At 40.6% G+C, this 15178-nt stretch overlaps 1 protein-coding gene across 4 annotated transcripts in view; it reads right to left on the bottom strand.

Annotated features, from left to right (window-relative positions):
* BCL9 (BCL9 transcription coactivator) overlaps positions 1–15178 on the bottom strand; it is a 116635-nt gene that overhangs the window by 14295 nt on the left and 87162 nt on the right. For all 4 annotated transcript variants that reach the window (XM_083362273.1, XM_083362272.1, XM_083362274.1 and 1 more), the window contains 4 exons: positions 14411–14727; positions 11360–11549; positions 7076–7172; positions 4480–6715 (listed from right to left, as the gene is read on the bottom strand). In XM_083362273.1, the coding sequence (XP_083218399.1) occupies positions 4480–6715; positions 7076–7172; positions 11360–11549; positions 14411–14727 (2840 nt within the window). The remainder of the gene's footprint in view (positions 1–4479; positions 6716–7075; positions 7173–11359; positions 11550–14410; positions 14728–15178) is intronic.

The following is a 15178-nucleotide window of genomic DNA, read 5'->3' as shown; positions in this document are numbered from 1 at the left end:
GGGCAGAAATAAAGAATATAGCAACATCAATGTAACATATTTGGGTAAGAAAAAACAGAAGTATGAATATAAGATTGGATAACCACACTGGGCCTCAATACATATGAAAAGGATCTGGATGTCTTGGAGGATCACATACTGGACAAGAGCTTACACTGTGTTGCTGCTATGAACAACCACCACCATCAAATGCAATCAGACTACAATAACAAAAATGTAATTTCAGGATCAATTTCTCTAATTTTGTTTTCATCCTACTATACCTAGTGTATATCGCATCCAATTCTGGGCTCTGAATTTTTGTAAGAACATTGATAAACTTAAGGATGTCAAGAGGAGACCTATCAAGATTAGAAGAATCCCAGAAAAAGGAACAGTTGGGAAAATATGCTACTATTTACTGCTGCTTATTAGTGGAGCAGATTGCCATTGGGAAATGGTGGCTTCTCTTTCAAGCAGCAATACCTGAACATAAGAGAACTAACAGCAGAAAAAGATCTAGTGGTTCATCAAGTTTGCCCTTTTGAGATTTTATTTTTTAATTTTTTTTTGTCAGATGATGAACATGTATTTATCCCAAGCATGTTTAAACTCAGTTACTGATGACTGACCCATCACCTCTACTGGAAGTTGGTTCTAAGTTTCCAACTCCTCTTTCTGTGAAGTCATACTTTCTAAGGCTACTTTCTGAACTTCATTTCTGTCGGTTCTTGATTTCTGCTTAACATTGAAAATACTGCCTTCTACAACTTTATTAATGTTGTTGATATATTTAAAGGTCCCCTATTTCCCTTCTGTCCTCCAGGCTGTACATATTCAGTTCCTCCAATCTCTCCTGATAGGTAAGTGTTTGTCTCTGGATTAGTTCAATCTTATCAATATTTTAAATATCAGGAGGTCTCCAGAACTGAACATAGTACTCCAAATGGGGTGCAACTAAAGCCCTATATAGAGGGATTAGGACTTCCTCCCCCCCCCCCGCTAGTGATGCATTCCAGAATTTTGTTTGCCTTCATAGCTGCCTGCCCACACTGCTTACTCGTTATACAGTCATCTGCTATGGGTGTACTTAAATCCTTTTCTTCTGTTCTGTTTAACACCGTACTCTATTCTGGCAGAGTATGCTTTTTCCCTTAGTGCATGATCTTACATTTAGAAACACTGAACAGCAGTTTTCACATTTTTTGATCCATTTTTCAGCAACGCCAAATCATTTGCCTTGTTACGAATATCTCTAGGAACGTCAACTCTATTATACACCTTTGTGTATCATATATATATATATATATATATATATATATATATATATATATATATATATATGTGTGTGTGTGTGTGTGTGTGTGTGTGTGTGTGTGTGTGTGTGTGTATGTAGGAATATATATATATATATATATATATATATATATATATATATATATATATATATATATATATATATATATATATATATATATATATATATATATATATATGTAGGAATATATATATATATATATGTATGTAGGAATTCATTTCTACACTGGGCAGGAGATTGAACTAGATGGTCTCCAAGAACCGCTCCTACCTTTACATTCCATAATTCTATAAAACTTTATTCCCTTGCCTGGGTTACTTAAATTAACGGCAAAGCATTTAGGAGCCGGAAAGATCTATGTGCAGCTTCACCTTTTTCATGTTGAAGACTGATAGGAAACTAGCAACACTTTCATAAATTTTAAAAAGTTTGACCACTACTCAAGTAAAAATTCTATTGGCCTCAGAAGTACAAGAGATCCCTACTATTATTAACACAATCAGATCACTGCTCCATTGCAATGATTTCTCTGAGACACTAGAGGACAGTGTACCCAAATAGTTGACTTGGTTGGCTTCCTAATTCCTGGAATAACATGATTTCATAGACTGAATTGCTCCCAAGGCTGGATCTATCAAACAACTGCATGCAAACATTGCACATTTGAGACTTGTTTTATTACAACCTTACAGGATGAGAATAGTCCGCTGCCTTTAAACCAGGGGTCCCCAACCCCCGGTCCATAGACCAGTACCGGGCCGCAGCATGCCAGCAACTGGTCCACACAAACAAGGAAAGCCCCATTCGTGAGATGCAGGCAGCACACAAAACCACGCACCCTCCGGTCCACAGAAAAACCTCTCTCCACAGAACCGGTCCCTGGTGCCCAAAAGGTTGGGGACCTCTGCTTTAAACTATAAATCTGGAAGATTAAATGGCACTTGCAATTTCTTCAGGGAAAACAAAGCCATGTGACTCAAGACCAAGGAATTCCATTTTGTAGAATGGTAAAATTCGTGAAAATTTCAACTGCCATTTCTCTGACAACTCACAATGGAGCCAAATCTAAACTAAGTTCCATTTGAGTGTATAGTGAGAGCGAGCATTTGTGTGAGATCATTAAAATCACTAAAATACAAACAGCTTACCACATGGTGGTTACTATTCAAACACCCACACCCCCTTATAAACAGAAGAGCACTGAAACAGACATCCCCTAAACGCCACTGAAGATGTTACCTAGCCTGGTAACGAAACGTTTGGAAACCAACCCACAAATTCGGAGAATGAACCTTCACCCTCATATTACTCCATGTCATCATTTACTTTACAAGAAGAAAGCCAAAATGGAGAAGCCCTGTGTGGAAAAACGAAGTTATATCCTTACTGCTTCTACACATATGCAGGAGCTAAGTAGCAGCCAGGTGCTGCTAATCAAGTGCTCTTGATCAATTGATCATCAACAAGTGTGACTACCTCTATAAAAGCTGAAGTTTTAGGAGTTTGCTGGTCTCTAGCATTGAGGTGTGTGTTAATACACTGACAAAGAGGAAAGACCATAGCAACGATCTTGTTGCTGCTCATAAATCTGGGAAGGGTGTTAAGGCCATTTCTGAACAATTTAAAATCCATCTACAGTGAGGAAGATTATTCACAAGTGGAAAACATTAAAGACAGTTGCCAATCTTCCCAGGAGTGGACATCCCAGCAAATTCACCCCAAGATCAGACCGTGCAATACTCAGAAAAATTGCAAAAAAATAAAATAAAAATCAAGAGTTACATCTCAGACTTACAAGAATCGGTTAGCATGTTAAATGGTGAAGTTCATGATGGTATAATTAGAAAAAAAACTGAACAAGTATGGTTTCTTTGGAAAGGTTGTCAGAAGAGCCTTGGTGGAGCAGTGGGCTAATGCCTCCCTAAGTAACACCAGCTGCCTGCAATTAGTGCAGGTTCGCATCCCACCAGGCTCAAGGTTGACTCAGCCTTCCATCCTTCCGAGGTAGGTAAAATGAGGACCCAGATTGTTGGGGGCAATTAAGCTGACTTTGTAATAATGCTGCTTGGGGGGCTGTGTGTGAAAGCCCTAATAAGCAGGCATATACATAGAATGAAGGCTACTGCTAAGCTTGTAAGCCGCCCTGAGTCTTCGGAGAAGGGCGGGATATAAATGGAATTAAAATAAATAAATAAATTCTCTCTAAAAAAGCAGCAGCAGCACAGCTTTGATTTGCCAAGTTGCATCTGAACAAATCACAACACTGTTCTTTGGACCGACGAAACCAAAGTGGAGATGTTTGGCCATAATGCACAGTGCCGTGTTTGGTGAAAACCGAACACAGCAAATCAGCACAAACATCTCACACCAACCATCAAGCACAGTGGTGGAGAGGTAATGACTGGGGCTTGTTTTGCAGCCTCAGGACCTGGGCACCTTTCAGTCATTGAGACGAACATGAACTCCACTGTATACCAAAGTATTCTAGAGGCAAACGTGAGGACATCTTTCTAACAGCTAAAACCTGGCTGACACAGGGTAATGCAACAGGACAATGACCCAAAGTACAGCACCAAATCTACAATAGAATGGCTGAAAAAGAAAAGAATCGAGATGTTGCATGGCCCGGTCAAAGTCCAGCCCTTAACCCAATTGGCGGGACCTTAAGAGAGCTGTTCATAAATACCCACAAACCTCAATGAACTGAAAAGAAACGGTGAAGAAGAGCAGGCCAAAATTCCTCCACAAAGATGTGAGAGACTGATAAAAGTCATACAGAAAATGATTGCTTCAAGTTATTGCTGCTAATGGAGGTTCCTCAAACTACCACAAGTCACATTTAGTGTTTCACACATGGCTTCTCCATTCTGGATTTCTTTTTGTAAAATAAATGATGACATGGTGTAATATATCATGTGTTGTTCATCTGAGATTGTATTTACCTACTTTTAGGAACTGCTAAAGACCAGATGGTTTTTACTATGACCTGATACATGAAACCACAGAACTCAAAGAGAGTGTACTTTCTGTTTCACATGACTGTGTGTTCACAACTAAATGCTCAAAAGAAACAAATTGACCTGCTCCAACTGCTGAGCAATTGTTACTAGCATGAGAGCAAAACAATTTAGAAACAAGTAAGGGAGCCACACTACTGATCCAAAAGAAAAAATAAGCCTGACCTGATTCGACATTTCCCATCATGGCTGGTGAAGACATAGCAAGAGATGCTTTGTGGTTTGGGGGGATTCCAGGGCTCTGCAATGGGGGCTTTGGAGATGAAGTCCATCCAGGAGAAGGTGCAGGGAGGGAGGGAGACTTGAGGTGGACCGGTGAAGCAGCAGCAGAACCCATAACTGGGGGAGATTTGATTGAAGCAGCTGCGGCTACGGTAGTTGGACCTGCAAGGATCCCTGCCAGCTGTGATGGAGTCTGGGGAGACTTGAGGTTTCCAGAAGGAGAACCCAGCATGGGAGACTGAACTTGGCGCATTGTGGGAGATTTAAGTGGATTTATGCCTGGAGAATGAACTTGGCTGGCACCAACAGAGACATCCAGGGGCTTGCGTCCAAGATTGCGTTGAACTGGAGGAGTTGTGTTGAGGCTGTTTGGGTTACTGGAGGGGTTCAGAGGTAGTGGTGGCATGTGGCTAAGACGACTGTTAGTCCTTTGGTCAGGCCCTATTTGCTCTCTATGATTCCGGAGACCAACACCTGGGCCCTGAGACATAGGATGAAAAGGTCTTGGGCCAATCCCATAGTCCTGTTGAGGATGCTCACCAAATGGCAAGGGAACCATTTTTTGCTGAGAGGGGAGCATTTCTGAGACACCTGTGCGCATCTTCATAATTTCTTCTGGACCCACTCCAGCTTCCCTCATTTTCTGAGGTAACATTGGTGGATTGGAAGTCATGTTGACGTTCAGATTCACATCCCCTTTCATGCTGCTGGGGCCTATCCCAAATTCCAACTCTCTGTTCGCTGCCATCTGAGGTGGTATTCCTTTCGGAAACTCCCCCCGAGAGGGGCTCATGGGTCCCTCAACTGGCATACGTGGAAAGATGGGGTTATTGCCAGGCTCCATGTGTCTTTGAGGGGGAATCATCCGGTTCAACTCCATGCCGGGCCTAATTCCTTCTATGCTCATGCCAGAAGGAAGTCCTAGTTGTTTTTCAGCTAACTGCTGCTGAAACAAATCTTCAGGTAAGCCCTGAGGATTTGCAAACCTCTCCCCTCGTCCGGGACCACTGAACACACCTGGCCCAGGAGGAAAATTGCGGCCATCTGAAATTTTTGGCACTTCGTCTGGCCAAGGAACACCTGAAAGCCCAGGCCTACCCGTGGTGTTTGGGACATTGGGACCTTCTATGTCAGGGTTTATCATTCCAGAAAATCCAGGCAGTCGCATCTGACTGCTAGGTACACTGGGATGGGGGGCCATGCCTCTTGGAGGTAGTGAGTGAGGCATGGCTAGGCTTTCAGGAAAGGGTTCAGGGCCTCCAGGCCCCCAGCCATCACCTGGGGTCATCTGATATGGAGGTGGGGGGCCTCTAACTAATCCTCGTGGCCCATGCTGGTGAACTATCATGTCCTGTAAGGAACACTGCTGTACAACTTGCTCTTGCTTTCTCCTTTTCTCTTCGTAGAACTCCTGCTGCAATTTCAGCCAGGCTACTTGTTCAGGGGTCATGTGTTCCAGGTGGTCTGGTCCAATAGGACCAGATTGAGAATTAATGGATGGTGGTCCAACTTCATCCGGTGAAAATGGCATGTCTCTGTGCCCTTGGGAACCAAATGCAGCCCCTCCTTCTGTCCGGGGTCCTGGCCCTTTACCTAAACTTTGAGATTGGGCCATCATTGCCTGTATTGGCCCTTCAGGTTTCTTTTGGGAACCATCCAGAACTGCAGAATTTGGCTGGGACCCCCCAGTTTGGCCTCCGGCAAATTCTTTTTCATCTGGGAAAAGCATTCGCTGAATATCACGCAAAGTTTGTAAAGAACGTTCTCTATGCTCCAGTTGTTCCTGGGATAGCCCGTCTGGATTTTCACCCATGTTTGGTGGATCTCCTCCAGATACTTGCTGGTTGGGACCTTTAGGATCTGCAGTGGAACTATTGCTCCCTTGGGAAACTGGACTAACTGCTCGATTATTGGGGGTTGAAGTTTGCCCAAATCCTTCAGCTTGTAGAGGAGTGGAGTTAGCAGGACTTCCTGCAGGCACCACATTACTTTCTAGGCCAGGATGGTCTTGGTCAATAGGGCAAGAAGAGCTCGTAGATTTAGGTGCTGGTGCTGGAACTGGAATGGGAGGAGTCTGCTGCATTTTTGCATTCTGGGGAGGAGTCTGTTCTTGAGAAGTAGGCAGCTGTGATGAAACTTGAGGCTTTGAATCATTTCGGAGAGGCGGAAGCTGAGTGTTCTGAAGAAAACAGAATTTCATATGGCTCTTGTTAAGAAGAAACTGATCAAAGATGGCTTTCACAAACATAAGATTTTATCATCTGATCAAGTTCTGACGGTGAGGAACATTCTACAACATTTTAATGCAAGCCGTAAGGGCCTCCTGTCTGCCAGAATCTTCTGTCTACACGAACCAAAACCAAAAGTCACCCACCCAAGTCAAGCTACAGAAAGCAAGCCTGACTCTTTTGGCAAATGAGGACAAAACTGCACAGCACTTCTCATACCTGGAAAAAATGCATGGTAATACAAATAATATATAACAAATTTCTGCCCAGCTCTGTCTTCCATTCTCTTCTCCATTTATCAAGCTACTTACCAAGGATACACTGTTTCGTTCTGCCTTGTTAGAGATGTTCTGAACGTGAAAAGAGATAATGTTTTCTACTTGTCCCTTCAATACAGCTTCTGCAGCCCTGAGGAAAACAAAACAGATGCATCTAAGACATCATTTAGAATATTCTTCTCTGCCATAAAAATTCAAGTTCCCTTCTGTAACTGAATTTCTCATTGCCCAAAAGAAGAGTTGATAAATATATCAAAAAACATGTTTTGCTTTATTTACAACTACTATGCTGCTTCAATTGAATAGATTCTAGCAGCTAATGTCAAGACAAAGCAATATATACTTATAATCAAATCATTCTACAAATCCAGTGCCGTAACTTGTGTTTTTCCTCATACAGACTTCTTGACACTTTCCCAGTCAGGTCAAGACTTCTATCACATCTCTTACTGGGCAATTCAGAACAATACTATAGTCAATGGTATTGAAGGATGATGAAAGAAGCATCAGGACAAGAGACATGTTCCCTGCATCCAATCCTGCCATAAAGAGAGCAGCCAGTGTCCATTACTAGAACTAAACAGGTGCTGGCTGAGGAATTCTGGGAGTTGAAGCCCACAAGTCATAAAGTGGCCAAGGTTGGGACCCCTGGTGTAGATAATCTGCTTGCTCCAGAATCCTTTCTCACAAACTTCTCTAAAAAAGAAAGGATGATGACTAGGCAATAGTTATTTGACATGGGTGGATTCAGGGAAGTCCTCTTAAGCAGGAGTCATACCAGCACATCTTTTCAAGACATTTCTTAAAAAGACGTTTGCTGACATTTAAACGTTCATTCTAGCCACACAGACCTAGATGGGATCAAGTTCACAAGTGACCTTACCAAGGATTCTAGGCAACTGGAGATTCACAATTTCAAGGACATCACCTTGGTCAACTCTTCAGACTGGTTCCCAACTGAAGTCTTTGCAAAAATGAGTAACTCTACCCACAAATGCCTTCACAGTAGCTCATTCCTGGTTCTGACTCAACAGGATTCAGGTCATTTTAAAAAGGCAGAATGGTAGAAGTAACAACACTTAACCTCTCTAGTCCTGTAATGATGGCTCAGAGCTAAATTTGTATCCACATTCAATCATATTCACTTTGCCCCTATATTATCATTCTAGGTATCTTTTCTGCCATTTCATCTCAGGGAACTCCTTAAAGTACAAAGTAGAAGAAGTCATTCAGGAGCAATCCTATCAAGCATTTTTATTGTTTCAGTATGCCAAAGCACATTGGTTTGTGCTTAAAATTGTAAGCCACCCTGAGTCTTCGGAGAAGGGTGGGATATAAATGGGATTAAAATAAAATAAATAAAATAAACTATATGCCCAACAGAACTTCCCAGTCAATCATTCATACATTTTCATATGCTCTTTATAAGCCTGTGAAGTCCATTAGAGATTTGGAGAAACCATCTTCATTGGTCCATTCTCTCTGCAAGAAATGTCGGGCCTATTTAACCCCAGTTATTGACAAACTGTTAAAGGAAATGCTTTCCACCAACAGTTGAAGACCAAATGTAGCATATCTCTTTGATTAGACCCATGATAACCTCAGACCAGTCTATGGCCATGAATTTCAGAGTCCAGCTTCATTGACAGTAGAATGGAACTCAGTCAGAATCAGGAGGACAAGGGAATCAACAATCATCTTACTGTTAAATGCTAGCAACTTGAACTGGAATTCAACAGTAGAACAGTAGCATTCCTAACTTCTCCTACAAGGCTTACCACACAAATAAGGCCTTACCTCCACTCACATACAAAATAGTGCTTCTCATAAGGTCTCACAGAAAATGATTGCCACTCCTCCTTCCTTACCTAAGTATGAAGGCTAATGTAGCACTAGAAACTCAAGTGAATACATCTCAGATACAGAACACACTCATCCTTACCAATCAGTTATCAGTAATATATACCAATATCTATCCTCTTGTTCACAATGAGATCATGGATAGTGATAGATTTATTGCAAGTGGACCTGGCATTTGGCTTGATCCCAAGTTCTAACCATCTTGACTTAAGATTTGGGGAAGAAATCACAGACGTAGAAAGTGGGTCATAATTTTCCAATGCTGTGTAAAACTCAATTTGCTCATATCCTGCCAAACTTGTCTCTTTGCTATAATTTCCCCTGACCAATCTCTTCCATCCAGCTCTTCATGCAGATTGGGGTTAACCTCCACATTATCTTGATCCAATGGGGAAATCTTTGTTTTCTACTTCCACTCACGGAGTTACCACTCTTCCTCTCCTTTCCACCAATCTTTCTCTCAGCAGTCCAAGCTGCAGTACTTGAACAAAACCAGGCTGAACCAGTCCTTGCCTGGTAACTCCCACTGTTTCCTTGCGTGTCTGGTACAACCCTGGCCATACTCCTCCACTTCCTGATCCTTCCATGCTACTTTTTGCCTTTGCAGTTGTTTGTGTGGTTCCTTTTGCTACATCCTCTAGCCTTCCTGCTGAATAGTGGTAAGAGTAACTCTTTATTCCTGCCACTAATCTGCTGCTTCTCATGCTGACTGCTAATGATCTGCAGATCAAAGATTGACTGCTTCACCTTGAAGACAACAATCATAACAACTGAAACATTTCAATCCATGATGGTAGGCCATTCAACTGACACAACACAATTTTGGATGTGCTGGCCTTCCTCCCATTGTCTTGAGTCATTTAGAGTACAGGTCTTAAGTCTTCTTCTCACTAATTCCATTTTCTTCAGAAGTCTCCATTCTTTAGGACTTCTTCCCTTTTCCACTTGTGCCTCCCATCCTCTACCAGTTCTCTTCCTCATCCATCCACACATTCCTCAGTCACTCAAGTTCTACAATAAATGATAATCTAAACTGATACTGTCCTTCCCTGGTAGATTATCAGTTTAAATCCTGAACTGAAATCATCATAGGGACAGTATTTTTAGCTTTCTTACAATAAACCGACTTCAACACAGACAAAAACATGTATCACACATATGATGTGATAGATTTATAGATAATTACATCAGATGTATTTTTAATAGGAAGCTATGACTGGCTCTCACTTCTCATTAAGAATAACATTCAAAAAGATAAATCTGGCATGATTCTACAGGATGGCAATAATAAAATATGAAGATAATCCTATGTAAAGAAACCTGTGGTAGAATGTGAACTTGGGGAGTGGGGAGGGGGGAGAGAATCTCAATAGCACCACAGTTTCCCAGGGAGGAGGCAGCACATTCCAGAGAGAAGTCCAAATTAAGAGACTGCGCAGTCCTGAGCTGAATGGAGAGGAAGACGTTTAGGGCATTCACACTCCAGAATCTCTCAGGATATAGCTATAGGTTTAGAAGGTTAGAGCAATTTTCTGTCCAATAGGTAAAGTAAAGGTAAAGGTTCCCCCGCACATGCGTGCTAGTCATTTCCAACTCTAGGGGCCGGTGCTCATCTCTGTTTCAAAGCCGGCGTTTGGCCAAGGACGTCTCCGTGGTCATGTGGCTGACATGACTAGACACCAAAGGCTCACGCAACGCTGTTACCTTCCCACCGGAGTGGTCCCTATTTTTCTACTTGCATTTTTACGTGCTTTCAAACTGCTAGGTTGGCAGAAGCTGGGACGAGTAACAGGCGCTCACTCTGTTACACGGCACTCGGGATTCGACCCACCAAACTGCCGACCATCTGATCGACAAGCTCAGCGTCCTAACCCACTGAGCCACTGCGTCCCTTTCTGTCCAATAGGTATAAGCAAATAAAGAATAGAATTCAACTGGATTTCACTGCCATATTTGGCATTGGGCACGACAAAGACCTTGGAAATTTTCCTGTTATTGAATTTACAAAGGAGGGTTGTCAAAGCTGTGAAATGGGACAAAAAATGAAAAGAAATCCAGATTGTTGAAAGTAAAAGGAATATAAAATCGATTTACTTGATCAAGGTTAAAATAGATATGTTATCTCTAGTAACACTTAATGTTTTGCTGATCAGGTTTTGATGATAAGATATTAATGATTTGTTCACAGATAAGAGATGGGATATGGGAAACAGAGATCATTTGTTGTATTTTAAAATAAGCCACTAAAATTGTTTATATTTGTTGGGACGAAGGGGGAAGTAATTTATTTATATATTTTTTTCTTTGTCTTTACCATATTATTTTTTCTTCCTTTTCTATTATCTGTTATTTTCTTTTTCTTTTCTGCAGCTTCTATTTTTTTCTATTTTTTAGTTTAATTTTTTACCATTATAATTTTAATTTTTAATAAAATTATTTTAAAATGGATCCACCTACTTGTTAGCCATGTCTGTTGAAAAAACATAGACCACTTTGGATGGAGTCTTCTGTATGCTTCCTGGCTCTGAAGTTGTAGTCTGACCATGGGAAGGTGTGGAAGACCGTGGAACTGAACTATTTGAAGGAACCATGGAGTGTGTTGTATGCGACGCATCTTGTGATTTTGTATGTTCAGCAGAACCAAGGTCTAGAGAAAAACAAGTGAAGAGAGTTCTGTTTTGAAGCGTAGAATGTAGGTTTTAATTTCTTCAACAGTCCACTTTTTAATTTAATTGAAACAGAATTTGGGGGGAGGGAACTGTTCTCCATCTACAAAAGAATTTATTCATGTTACTTATTAGAAGCCTTGAAGCAAGGGAACATCCCAAGCAGTAGGGCATCTAGCTGAAGAAATAACTATTTCATAAAACATTTGGGATAGGTAACACACACAAAAGTTTCATCATGGTTCAGCAAACATACCAGTTGCTTCAGCTTCTTATAGTCTGCACATAAATAATATATATAACGAATATCACACATTATAATCAACAGGATTTTTTTTTAAAAAAGTCTAAGTACAAAAGAGATTCCTGGCTCACTTAAAAACTGAATACTGATATTGTGTAGGAATCAAAACTGCTAAGCTTGTAAGCCGCCCTGAGTCTTCGGAGAAGGGCGGGACATAAATGGAATTTAAATAAATAAATAAATAAAATATTCAGCTATTATTAAAGCAAGGGTGGGGAGGGTATAAAATACTGCAAAAAATTAAGTATACAACATGGTTCTTGTCTCAGGGCTCATAAAGTGGCAAAATAAAGAGAATAAAGCAATCAGGTCAATGGAGAAAATGCAGCCTCAAAACATAAAGTTCTGTTTTCCTTTACTGGTTCCTAACGCTGCGGGGCATTTGTGTCAAAGCTTGTTTGTGTTTGTTTATTTTTATCAAATCTGTTTGCCGCCCATCTCACAATTCAGGCAACTCTGAGCTGCTTACATCAGGATAAAACAACATATAATAACAATTATAAATACATTTATAAATTATAAAAAAAACTACAAAAAAATGAAACAAACTAAAAAGGAAGGTTTGGAGAAGAGAGTTCTCTGTTAGTGTACCAACCGCCTCCAGCCAATAAGTTTCTCCTTCAGGATCCCATGTCAGCCGGCATAGCCAGGTTTTAAGGGCTTTCCTGAAGGCTAAAAGAGGAGGCAGATCTTACCTCCTGTAGCAAGGAGTTCCAAAGGGCAGGAGTTGTGGTAGAGAAGGCTATTCTCCTGAATCCCACAGTTGACATTCCTTGGCTAATGGGATCCACAGTAGGCCCCCCTGCCAGCACAAGTGAAATGGACCAATCCCATTTGGGAAAGGTGATTCCATAGTCTTAGCATGCTTGTGACTAGCTGGCACTTAAGCAAATTATAGGCAGTCACTGACTTACAACCATTAGTTTAGTGACCATTACAACAGCACTGGAAAAAGTGACTTATGACTGGTTTTCACACTCAATGACCATTGCAGCAGTCCACTGTCACATGATTAAAATTTAGGAGCTTGGCAACTGGCATGTATATATATGACAGTTGCACTATCCCAGGATCTTATGATTACCATTTGCAACATTCCAGGCTGGCTTCCGACAAGCAAAATCAATGGAGGAAGCCAGATTCACTGAACAACCACACAATTCACTTAAAGACTGCAGATTTGTTTAACAACTGTGGCAAAAAAAGGGGACGAAACTCACTTAACAACTGCCTTGATTAGCAATGGAAATTTTGAGCTCATTTGGGGTTGTAAGCTGAAGACCATCTGTAATTAATTAATATTAAAAATTCAACTCATTCTAATGCACGCATCATTAAAAACAGCTTTCAATAATGAAAATGGGTACAAAATTTAAAATGTTCAAATAAACCAAAGATAAGATTTATAAACAACATGTCAGCCCTTCCAGGTAAACCAGACAGGAAACATAACCAGATGAGCTAATTCAATTTTATTCTAAGGCTACACTAACTTAATCCTGCAAGTCTGAAATCAGAAATGTCCTCTGCTCACTTTTAACCACCTGATTCATTAAAAGTGGGCCTTTCCCGAGATTCTTTCTGCGTATTAAACAACTTCGGGGCCTCCCCTATCTTGTTTGATCATTTCCTAGGCAGCACCTCTTCCCCCTGTCCCTCAAGATCATTCTCACATCCATTACACAATTAAGAAAAAAAATAATTAGAAGCCCTACAGAAGGTAAAATTTTCTAAAATGTTAATTTAAAGTGAAATTCAAGTGTTCCAAGAACTTAGAAATTTACCATATATTCATACAAATAATTCAACCTTGTCCATTTACTCTGCACATAGTTATGCATATCTTGTCTTGGAGATTCAATGTACACCACAGTTAGTACCAAGCCTCAAACAGGCAAAGTGGTTCAAAGCAATGCAATCTGGAGGCATCAAAATAGAAACAACTTCTCAACGTGCATTGTAGGATGTCCTGTGTAGGACTTGAGAGAACCAGATTCAAGTCTACTTGTTGACTTTGGACTATTTGTATGTATGTATGTATGTATGTATGTATGTATGTGTGTGTGTATGTATGTATGTATATATGTATGTAAGTAAGTAAGTAAGTGCCCATCTCAGCAAATAATTCTGGGTGCAGAACAATCTTAAATAAATTAAAAAGAAATTCTCATCAGAGATACAAAAATTAAACTAGCAGCACCCAAGGAAAATATCACTATTAATGGTTGTTACATTATCAATGGGCCAAGCCTATTTGTACTGCTGTTATAGAATCTGTACTGGTTTTATGCTGCTATTATAGAAATTTCCCCAGCTCACACAGTTCTACAGAGTTGAATTGTCGTGTGTGTGTGTGTACACACACTTTTAGGATCCTATCTATGAAACAACCTTCTAATACATATTCCTATTAATTTACTCTGCTTTTACAGCTCATGGCTAGTACATTGTTAAAGCAAATGAAGAGAATCAATTACAGAAGCTCTCAATCAAAATCAAAAGTCATCCATATTTCTGCACTTTTGCATATTAACATACCTTTCATTTCTGATTCGTCACTGGGAGTTCCAGCATCTCTCTGTTCAAACGAGTCGGCTGAAATGCTCCTTTCTCTCTTTCCTTTCCCTTTTGACCCATTGCCAGCCCCATTCTTCAACCCCATGCTTCCTCCTTGTCCTGGAAGCACTTTTGGTGTATGGGCCCCGCTCTTGGGATCGCATGGAGAAGGCTGGGATTGGCCTGTTGAACCCCCCTGTTTACCCTGATTGGAGAATTTAGAGTCCAGTTGCGGGTTGCCGGATGGGGACATCACTGTAGGGGGACGGACCATCACCTCCTGTTTTGATTTAGGACTACTGGCAAGGAAAGATGAAGAGAATAATATACAACACAATACAACACAATGCATAATAATACACAAACCAATTTACTCAGCAGTTGCTTCTAGCTCAGTCTTATTATATAGTGTGGAAACTCCAAGAAATTAATTCACTATATGCTTATTGTTCAGCTCCTACTTTAAAAAGTGCTTTGAAAGAGTTACTAAGTTGTTTGAGGCGTTATTACTTTAGTGAAGAGAGCAAGATAACAACCTCCCAGATCCTAGGAACCAGTCAGTCACATGAGGATGTACCTCTTTGACTTCTGTCAATAAAGACAATGGTTTCTATGTACAAAGAGGTGCCTCACGTTAAGATCAGCACAAAGTAAATAACAAGACACCATAAAGTTCACAAAACCACCCCTCTGGATTCAAACAGCTCAACTGTCAGAAGAAGAAAAAAAGATTGTTCTGGTTAGAAAATC

Source organism: Vipera ursinii (genome assembly GCF_947247035.1).
Source record: "Vipera ursinii genome assembly, chromosome: 4".
Lineage (NCBI taxonomy): Eukaryota > Metazoa > Chordata > Lepidosauria > Squamata > Viperidae > Vipera > Vipera ursinii.
The sequence above is the reverse complement of the archived record's forward strand: the minus strand, read 5'-3'. Positions and strand labels throughout refer to the sequence as shown.